At 37.6% G+C, this 10,472-nt stretch overlaps 2 protein-coding genes and 2 non-coding genes across 4 annotated transcripts; 1 reads left to right on the plus strand and 3 right to left on the minus strand.

The window, feature by feature from the left end:
* Positions 1-2,160: 2,160 nt before the first annotated feature.
* LOC137738544 (small nucleolar RNA snoR118) lies at positions 2,161-2,238 on the minus strand. Its single transcript, XR_011068987.1, has one exon. It is a non-coding gene; the product is annotated as a small nucleolar RNA snoR118 (small nucleolar RNA).
* Positions 2,239-2,314: 76 nt separating this feature from the next.
* LOC137738534 (small nucleolar RNA R66) lies at positions 2,315-2,386 on the minus strand. Its single transcript, XR_011068977.1, has one exon. It is a non-coding gene; the product is annotated as a small nucleolar RNA R66 (small nucleolar RNA).
* Positions 2,387-4,612: 2,226 nt separating this feature from the next.
* Positions 4,613-5,447, plus strand: LOC137737916 (calcium-binding protein CP1). The gene has a single exon (XM_068477500.2). It carries the CDS (start codon positions 4,685-4,687, stop codon positions 5,186-5,188), a length of 504 nt encoding a protein of 167 aa, XP_068333601.1. The 5' UTR covers positions 4,613-4,684; the 3' UTR covers positions 5,189-5,447.
* Positions 5,448-6,873: 1,426 nt separating this feature from the next.
* On the minus strand, positions 6,874-10,107 carry LOC137736793 (DNA replication complex GINS protein SLD5). Its single transcript, XM_068476062.2, has 6 exons — positions 9,589-10,107; positions 8,651-8,773; positions 8,367-8,443; positions 8,162-8,268; positions 7,400-7,499; positions 6,874-7,305 (listed from the first exon to the last, which is right to left on the minus strand). The coding sequence occupies exons 1-6, from the start codon at positions 9,751-9,753 to the stop codon at positions 7,191-7,193; spliced, it is 687 nt and encodes a 228-aa protein (XP_068332163.2). The 5' UTR covers positions 9,754-10,107; the 3' UTR covers positions 6,874-7,190.
* Positions 10,108-10,472: the final 365 nt, after the last annotated feature.

A 10,472-nucleotide genomic window follows, 5' to 3' on the forward strand; every position in this document is an offset into this window, starting at 1 on the left:
CCCGATTGATGGCTGAAATCAAGGCGGTCATTTTTCAGATGGGTAGTCTGTGGGCCTCGAGCCACAATGGTTTCCAGGGGGTGCTTTTCCACTCCTACTGGGATATTATTCAAGGGGAGGTAAATGCAATGGTTCGTGCTTTTGCTAATGGTGATGACAGCCCAAGGAAACTTAATTCAACCCATATTGTTTTCAGTCCAAAAGTTGCAAACCCGATTTCGGTGGGACAATTCCATTCGATTAACCTCTGTAACTATTCGTATAAAATCTTTTCGAAGATCTTGGCTAATCGATTGAAGCCCTGGTTTCCATCCCTAATATCCTCGAGCCAGAATGCCTTTGTTGGGGGAAGACAAATTCATGATAATATTCTAGTAGCACACGAGGTCTTCCACTTTCTAAAACTCTGAAAAGTCAAGACGAAGTTTGAATTAGCAATGAAGATTGATATGAACAAGGCCTATGACAGGATAGAATGGGATTTTTTTTTAGAAGCAGTTATGCTCCATATGGGTTTTAGCCAGTGGTGGGTCAACATGGTGATAGGATGTGCATCCATGGTGGATTTTTCTGTCCTTATCAATGGGCAGCTAAGGAAGAAATTTAAACCGTCAAGGGGCCTCCGACAAAAGGGATCGTCTCTCACCATAGCTTTTCCTCATCATGAGTGACGTCTTGTCTAGGCTAATACAAGGGCGGTGAAGGATGACTTTTTGGAAGGAATTTGACTTAGTATGCACGGCCCCACCCTCTCCCACATATTCTTTGTCAATGATACCCTCATATTCTTGCAGCTTCGACACATAAATGCCAGAACATTGTGAGGATCCTCGACTCTTACTACTTAGCGTTGGGACATGAGGTTAGTATGCAAAAGTCATTTGCATTTTTTGGGGCCAACACCCCGCTCGCGACTCGGATGGAGTTATGTGGGGTTTTGGGTATGCAAATGGTGGAGGACCCTGGATTGTATATGGGTATGCTGACAATTTGGGGTAAATCTAATAGGTAGGATTTGGCGTTTATCAAGGATCGAGTTACGGCAAAAATCCAAGGTTAGAAGCAAAATTTCTTATCCCAAGTTGGCAAAGAGGTGTTAATTAAGGCTGTGACTCAAACCATTCCTACATATCCGATGAATGTATTCTACTTCCCTGAAAATTTGTGCAACGATATCGATTCGGTGGTTGCCAGGTTTTGGTGGGGCCAGAAGGAGAGGGAGCTCAAAATCCACTCGATGAGCTAGGCTTCTATGGGCTTGGAGAAAAGGAAAGGGGCATGGGTTTTAGGAAACTGCATGAGTTCAACCTCACCCTATTGGCAAAGCAATGTTGGCGTCTAATACATGAACCCAATTCTCTATGGGCTCGGGTGATCAAAGCAAGGTATTTCCCAGACTGTATAAGAGCTAATGCTAGAATAAGTTACATGCTACTTTAGGGTGTAAGTAATCTGTTGTGTGCTGTGTGTTAGACCACAAGGAAGGGGAAGCCTGGACCGAAAGTACATGGAGTAATGTGGAAGCAAGAATAATTCTTTCACTTTCTCCTCCTATAGTAATTTCATTGTTGTCTGTCCCGCTCAAGTGAAGAAAATGGCTCATGTTGGCCAAGAAGTTATGATCGTTGGGGGGTTCACATTCATTGCATCACCATGAGAAATTGCCTATTGCTGTTTCAAAAGCTATGCGAAGCCATTCGCTGCAAGAAACTAAGATTGATGGATGCTTCCATGTTGGTCAAATTCATTAGTCATGCTTCTTTCCTCGTCGTACCATCAGGGTGGAACTTGAATTAGTGAAGTTATATCTACATTCTAATTTTATTTTATTTTTTTCCGATTGGAAATGCTCATCCTAGGAGATGGAACGGAACGATCTGCTGATGTGCTTGCTGCTGGTTTACTTCAAGTGGCTGACCCATCTCCTAAGAAAATGATTTAGTACTGATGTGCTTTTATAAAAAATAGGTGTAAAAAAAAGATGAGATTAAAAAGATGTTTGGTAAATACTTAAAAACAACTTATTTTCATAGTTTTTTGTTAAAAAAAAAAACTGAAAATATGATGCAGTAAAAAATAAGTTTATTCTCACAGCACAACAAAAGCAATTTTTTTTTTCAAAATACAGCAATACCAAACCGGCCAAATAAAAGTCGGAATATATCAGAAATAGCTTTCCAGGCTGCATTATTGGTGCATCAAATGTATTCAGAACCCAGTGCTGACTTCATCATCTATACTTTCTCACTCCAAATAAATATATATTTTTTAAATTAAAATTCTTTAAAAAAAAATATAAAAAAAAATTAGAGGGATCCTCAGAAACCATGCTTATAGTTATCATCAATTCCATGATCAGGTCTCAAAGATTTAATCCATCATCGGAGCCCCCACTACGCAAATCCAAATTCTTCAACAAATCAATTTAATATAATATCAGATGCAAAAAACAAACAAACAAACAATCGGAAGGAAAAAATAAAAATAAAAATTGGAAAGGGGATTTGGCAGGGTGTTATTCACTGAGCCTGGCAATTGTTCAAAGGCGAAGCGACTCAACGTTCCTGCGCAAAATCTACCTCCTCGTTCTTTATAAAGAATATAAAACCCTAAAGATCCAGATTAATGGGATCCAAGGCTTCATCAAGAGGCGCACGATAGCAAACAGCACAATATTTTCTCTCCATTTTTATCACAAAAACCAAAAGAATAAAATCAAAATAAAAATAGAGCAGAGAGGCAGAGTTGTGGGTTTAAATCCTGGAATTTTTATGGAGGATTAGGGTTGTGGGGAAATGAAATGGTCGAGATTTATACTAAGAAAAGCCCCTTCCTGTTAGTGATATTACGAATGAACCAGTACATTCGGCCCACTTGGATCCAACATAAACAGCCCAAATCCGGAACTGCATACCCAATATTTCCTGGACCACATATGGGCCTACAGAAAAAAAAAAAAAAAACAAAAAAGGAAGAACAAAGCCCAAACGTTTAGGAAAATAAAGTAAAATATACCTTACAGAACTCGAACCCAGAATCTAATTCCGATGGAATTTATTGAGCCACACCCGTTGATGTGATAGTTTGGGCTCGACCATTTTATTTTTGGAAGTTTTAACGAAAAATTCACGATACTGTTCACGTTAATGAAAAACCAAATTTTTACACTAAAAAGTCAATCCTGATACTATTTACTTTATCCCTTATTTTGTCTTTGTCATTAAAACTCAAAGTTTTCAAGCTTTTTTCATTAGTTTTCCTTTTATTTTTTATTAATAAAAAAGGGGGAAATCCCAACTCATGAGGATATAAAATGGTACAAATCAAGTAGTGTGGAGAATCAGATACCGTTTGAAATGCAAATGTTTTGTTGGTTTACTTCTAAACCCTCTACATACACACATAATAGACGACAAACATACTCAAGGCTCGTCTGGTAAGCCACATTGGACTATACAGATTTGGTTCGTAATCCTTTTAAAAGATTGTAGTTCTCTTTGAATTTTTTTTCACAAACGAAAAGTGTTAGTGAGCTAAATTGTTAGTTGTTAGGGTGGAGGAGGGTGTTAAGTAGGAATTGAATATGCACAAAAGTGCATACGCACTATTGTTTTCTACTATTGCGGTAATGTGTCATCATTGTAATTCCATTTGAATCACATTTAACAAAAAATCAATGGTATATACAAGGGAGAAAACAAGGGAATTAACTATTAAGTAAATAAAAGTCAAATATATTAATATGTCATAACAGACAGTGGCGAAGCCAACATGGGGTCATTGGTTGTCATTGACCCCAACAACTTCAGAAGACCCATGTATATTTGTTTTGTATATTGTATTTGACCCTATAAACACCAAAGACAAACTAAATTACAATCTCCTCTTCATTATTCTTCTATTTTCTTCTATCATATTTATCTTCCTTTTCTCTCTTCTTCTATGAAATACTTTAGTTGAAAAGTCTTGGCATCCTTCAACATTACTCTACATTATCTTGCATCCACCTTCGACAAGTCTCTAGAAATAATAGTAGTTGTCGACATATGTTGGCATAAACTTTCGGCATATATTGATAAGAATTGGCAGATGCCTACTAGGTGCTCGACGAAATTGCGCAATGAAGCTTTTTTTGGTTGATATGATGACCTATACGCCACTGAAAATAGATGATAGTATCTGTTCGTTTTTTATGGAAAGAAAAAGGTGGAATAAACTTGTTTTGGTAAGTCAGTTTATGCTACTAATTTGAGGTTTAAACTTAATCAAATCAAACCCTAATTCATCATTAATTCAATAATTACCACCATCTCATATCAATGTCGTATAATTCAAAGTTCAAACTCAACCGTGGAAATGGGAGATAAAGACATCTTGGTCTTTGGCTGGTTCTGCACCGCTCGGTGTTGTCAATCAAACTCCCAACAAACAAACAAACAAAACCTGCCAGTCCCCCCACCATTCCAAAGAAACCCTAACACTCATGACGTCACTCTGTACGCATTAGTCACACGGAATTACCCACGTGGCAATTCACTGTTTACTCTCGAAATCTTGTCAACCACGCAATTGTGGCACCAACCTTTTCTGTCTATAAATACCCGAATGCCGCTCACAAGGTCCAAGTTGCATTCCACAAGCTCCACGCAGACATCGTTTAACACACAGCGCCTTTCGCATCGCAATGTGTCCCTCCGGCCGAACTCTCAGCGCGCAGACGGAGACGACGGCGCTCACCTCGGACTTCCGTTCAGCATTCGACGTCCTGGACGCCGACCGCGACGGAAAAATCAGCAAAGACGACCTCCGAGCCTTCTACACCGGCTTCTCCAGCTCCGGCGTTGACGAAAACCTCATCGGTTCGATGATGTCGGCGGCCGACTCCGACAACGACGGCTTCGTCCAGTACGACGAGTTCGAGCGCGTTTTGGCGGGCGGCCGCCGGCCGAGAAGCTCGGGAGTGATGGAGGACGTGTTCAAGGTGATGGACAAGGACGGGGACGGCAAGCTCAGCCACGAGGATCTGAAGAGCTACATGAGCAGCGCCGGCTTTGCCGCCTGCGACGAAGACATCAAGGCCATGATAAAATTGGGCGGCGGCGATGAGAACCAAGGGGTTACTTACGCTGGCTTGCTTAAGATCCTGGCCGTTGATCAAGTCGGCCAAGTCCAAGTTGCTAGGTCTTAATTTTTGGCTCAAATGTACCGATAATATAATTTACTAAATATTCGATTCGATAATAGATGGAGAATAAAGCTCCAGCAAGTTTTTCGCTGTATTTTCCGGCAAAGTGGTGGGAAAGGGGATTACGGTTTCGTTTCAATCTTTGTGATGACAAGAGCACAATTGATGGGGTGGGTTCCAGTTTCGTTTTGGTCGGTTTTGTCTACATTTGTTTGGAATATTTTTTTTGTACTAATATTCGATGATTTTTCTTTGGTTATAACTTGGTGGTGACATATTGGCAATGAACTGCATACCATTTTATCGGAAAGAGGATAACTGTAACTTATCATTAGTCATCTCTCTTAAAACAAAAACAAAAACCAAAAAAAAAAAAAACTTTTTCTAATACTGCACACTGCGATTTGTCATCGGAAACTTTCATGTTTTAAAATAAACGGTCAAAATTATCACTTTTCAAATATCAGCTGTGGATATCAATTTATTAATATATCGTCGACATTTTATTTGATTTATTTATCAATTTCGAATAAATTGTGATTGGTTTTGATCAGTTAAGAGATGATTTCTAATAATTTTAGTTGATCTCCTCAAGACCAAAAGTAATCCGGGCCGGATAAAGACTACAGAGAAAGTAATCCGGGCCAGAAAACCACAGCCAATATTTGCACCTACTTTCACAATACACAACTGTGAGTGTCACCAGTTTCTATTGGAGCCCGGCTACGAGCAGGAAATGATTTTTGTTGATATAGGAAAAACGATGTTTCACTTCAATGCTACGTTACATTTGATGGTCTGAATTTACGAGACCCAAACTCATTTTTGTTCACATTCGCCCTCCAAACTCATTTTTCTCTAGCCTCTAGCCCATCAAATAATATTTATCCGAATAAAACCCAAAGATTAGGATCCAACTAAGCAACTTACCAAATTAAGTTTGTGCATCCGTTTTTATATTTTTTGGATCACTAAAATACCCCATCTAAGCCAGTATGGAAAGTTCTTGTAATTTTGTTTTATTTGATCACGTGCATTGAATTTGGCAAGGTCTTGTAGCCATGAAATATGGTTCTAGGTGGAGGAATTAATTTGGATTTTTTTTTAATTTGGACAATAAATTTCAATTTGAATATACCTAATTTAGTGTTTATTTTCAACAATATGTATTGTTTAATTTTTTGAAAATAATTTACCTACTATATAATTACAAGAAAAAATTTACCTACCATGAAAGTTAATTTTTGAAAACAATATTCATTGTTTAATTTTATGAAAATAATTTATCTACTGTATAATTACATGAAAATTAATGTGCCTACTTTTTAAATTTGTAACAAAATTAATTTACCTACTTCTTTTTATGGTATTAGTATACTTAAAGGTAGAATATACGTCCGTATATATTTGATCTAATTAGGTTTTGGATTGGAGGAGTTCACACAAATTAAATGTAATAAACACAAATTGATGGACATCTTTTATCCAACATGACATCATATTTAAAATATGGGTTTTATTTAGAAGTTATAATATATGTGGGTTTTTGTTTAGAGTTTAAGAGTTGCAAGGCTTAAATCTAAAGAACCCTAATTCCGAAAAACCAGTAGATGTACCACTTCAAGCCCTACCATGTCCCTCCATCCCTCCCCCAAAACCCCTTTCACTAACATCGAAAAGAATACCAATTGCGCACAACGAACATTCTTAGCCAATGATAAACGAAGAGTACATACAGATCTTGCTAGGGAGAAAATCGCTCCCCTAACTTGCACATTGATAGTTTCTTTTGAAAGAAAGGCACCGCAACATTAATAGTTTCCTAACAAATGTTGCAAAGCAGTAAGGCGGAGAGACCGCAGAATCATCTTTGGTTTGAGGATTTCATCATTTTCAACATTCTACGTAGAAGCACGGGATGTTGCTCAGAAACTCACTCCCATGACTTGCATATTCTTTTTGGCTTCTGAAGAAACCGGTCAAGCAGTGAGGTGCTAGATGGTGCTCAGTATAAATCAATCTTCCCTTCATCTACGAATTTCTTCACTGCTTTATAACGTACAAAGTATAACACATTAGGCTCCATTTCAAACGGTTCGTCCAATGGTCTCTGGCTCGCACTGTCACAAGGGGAATTGAAACCGGTAAGCGAAAAAAACAAGACACAACAGTTTCTTCTATAAGAGTAAAAATGTTTATGAATATATGAGTTGCCTGCTATCTGATTCTCCATCTGCATTGTCCTCGAGCTGGATATGTCCAAGATAGTACTTGGTTTTGCAGACAACAAATGTATCCAAATGCGGTCTCGGCACTGAAATTCGAACAGACAGAACATTGTTAGGGTTCAGAAGTCCAATCTACAAACTGCCTAGCCTACCATATGATCAATATAAAAAAAATCTGTTTGGTAGAAAATAATATGCAGTTAAAGCAATTCAATTCGGTTAAAGCAAGATATCAAGAACAGTAATAACAGAGGAAATACCAAGTCTATGCGGGAAAGCTAAGAATTTGTCAAACAAAATAATGCATTTGTTTCTGATAAAAACTTCGTTATTAAACACACAAAAGGTTTGCAAATAAAGAAAAAACAGTAGAAAAAAAATCCTTGGTTCAATACACTAGCTTGTCATTGGATACCTCACCGCGTGCTAATGTTTTAAAGTTCTTCTAAGCAACAATACCGACCATTTATCACATCAAAATTTATAATAGTATAGTGCAAGTTATGTGGATCTGCCGAACAATATCAGAAAATGCAAGCATCTTAGGTAAATTTTCGAAAGGCCACCACATAACTAGATATATTCGAATGAAAACTTTAAGCATTAACCATAGCACTGAGCACAGCATTTGATTGGAACTGATCTTGGGTAAATGAGCTGTTACCATAATAGATACACATGCACATATAGGGTGGAGAGAGAACAGAGATGCATCACGAAAATCTGAAAGGATAATGTGAATGTTTACCCATGTCAGTCTCCTTTTCGCTTGATTGACGGAATACAGACTGATAAGTAGAAGGCAACTGCAACAGAACGCTCCTTTCAAGATGCGTCTGCATATCAGCACAGCATCTGCAACGCATAACCATGTCAACTCCAAATCACAGTAAACCTTAAGCATGTGCGTCCATTAATAGAGTATAAAGTAAGGAGATAGTTGGAGCCCTCACCTTTCAACAAACACCTTCTCCTTATCAGAGAGACGGCTTTCGGCATTATCCCGGATGTGAAACATGTATTTCTCAATCTGCAAAACGAAGTTTCATGAGAGACAAATCACAAAGCAGAACCAACGCGGACTTGAAAAACCTGCCCTACTTAACATCATGAAACATAGTGAATGGTCATCTCTCTAATACCGAAAAACAAGCAAAGAAGCATACAGTTGATTTCAAATGCAATGAAAAAACAAAACCAAACATACACATTAAGAACAAGGAGAAAAGATTGCTACCTTCTGCAAACGAATTCGGTAATAAGATCTCAACAAGAATTGAGTCCTGTCCAAATCCATCTGGTAGAGTGATACGGTAAGCGGATCAATACCACTCTCAGTGAACTCCTCTACAGTTTCTTCCTGTTAAATCATATATCCAATTGGGATTAGCAATAACACAAAAACACAAATTACTAGCACAAACTTCAACCGAATTAACACAGTAAACTAACGGTAAGATTATTTCTTCACTCTCTTACCGAATAATTAAAGTTAAAAAAAAAAAAAAAAAGGAACAAAATCAATTGAGAATTTGAAAGACTTTGATGGATTTATAAATCCAGGATCTTTATGGAGTTTAATTGATTTGTAGAGATTCCATAAAAATTTTGATTCAATTCTCTCGAAATCTCATGGGGAGAGGTGAGATTTGTGGATGATTAAAATACACTACGAAATCTCTCCAATTCCCTCCAATTCCTCGACTTTCTCAAATTCTTTAAAATCAATTTTTAATTGAATACACCTGAAATGTTATAAACTTCTTTAAAATCCTAATTAAATACATCCGAATTTCTAAGGATTTTAATAAATTATCTTCAAATTCTAATTGAATATAACTTGAATTTCAAAGAATCACTTAAAATACTGATTGAATACCCTAGTTTCATTAAAAGAATTAAAATCCCTTAAAATTCCAATTGAATACTCCCCTAACTTAACATTTCTCCTATATCCACTACGGGCTTGTAACTCACCTGGTTAAAAGTGTCTATCTGAATCCGAGGTCTATTCGGTTCCCAAATACCGTATGTATCGACAAGAAATAAACATTTCTCCCGTATTCATTTAATTTCCAATATCAAAATTTTTGTAGCTCAAATTCAACCAACTCAAGCATGACAGTAAAAAACAGAAATTAGGGTTTTGTTTGTTTTGGATTTAGGGAAATTTACCATCAATTGGATCTGCTCTACGATTCTCCGAACCAAAGCACTCTCGAACTGAAGAATCTCCGGAGCGGCCTTCTCCTGCCGCCACGCCCTCTTCAGAAGCTCCACGTCCGTCTCGTAGACCTCCGTTGACCCCGAATCCAAGCCTGAGTCCAAACCCGAATCCATTCGATCCGATTCCCAAATTTTCCAGGATTCTTCCTCTCTTCGCTAATTCTCTCTTCTTCTTTTGAGTCTGGAGGGAAACAAAAACTGATTGAGAGGGAAATGTGAATCGAAACTGGCGCCAAAAAGCTAATATTTTCCCTTTGGAAAGTAAAAGTAATTCAGAAAATTAAACAAAAAAAAAAAAAAAAGATAAGGTGTTGATAGAGGAGACTGATCACGAGTTTGTGCGTGAATCTAACACCGTTGGATTATCTATCAAACAGATGGACGGCTAAAAGGGGTTCGATTCACGCACAAACTGGAGATGTGTCCCGTCTGATATGATCTGATGGAGAATGTGGGAGAATGGATATGAAGATAAAGGGTTGGGAAATGTTTGCCATTTATAGAAGCGGGGGAATTGGGAGGAGATCGACCGACACCCACCTCGCGATTTGAACCAAACACTTGTATGTTTACGTGTACCCCAAAAAAATAACGTGGAAACCCACTTTAAATTTGAACTCTCCTTTTTTGCTAAAAAATAAATTTTATTAAGGTAAAGAGAATTTACGAGAGCACCTGGAACTCATACAATTAAAAAAAAGTGTTTGCCCAAATATAAATATTTTCAACATTATGACCAGCAGAAGTAATGGCATCTGCGAGGAAGTTAGTTTTTCTAAAGATTTGTTGCCCTTGAATAAAATATAAAGAGTTTATCAGCTATGTGATGTCCT

This window comes from Pyrus communis, chromosome 13 (assembly GCF_041283825.1).
Source record: "Pyrus communis isolate YQ-2024b chromosome 13, ASM4128382v1, whole genome shotgun sequence".
NCBI lineage: Eukaryota > Viridiplantae > Streptophyta > Magnoliopsida > Rosales > Rosaceae > Pyrus > Pyrus communis.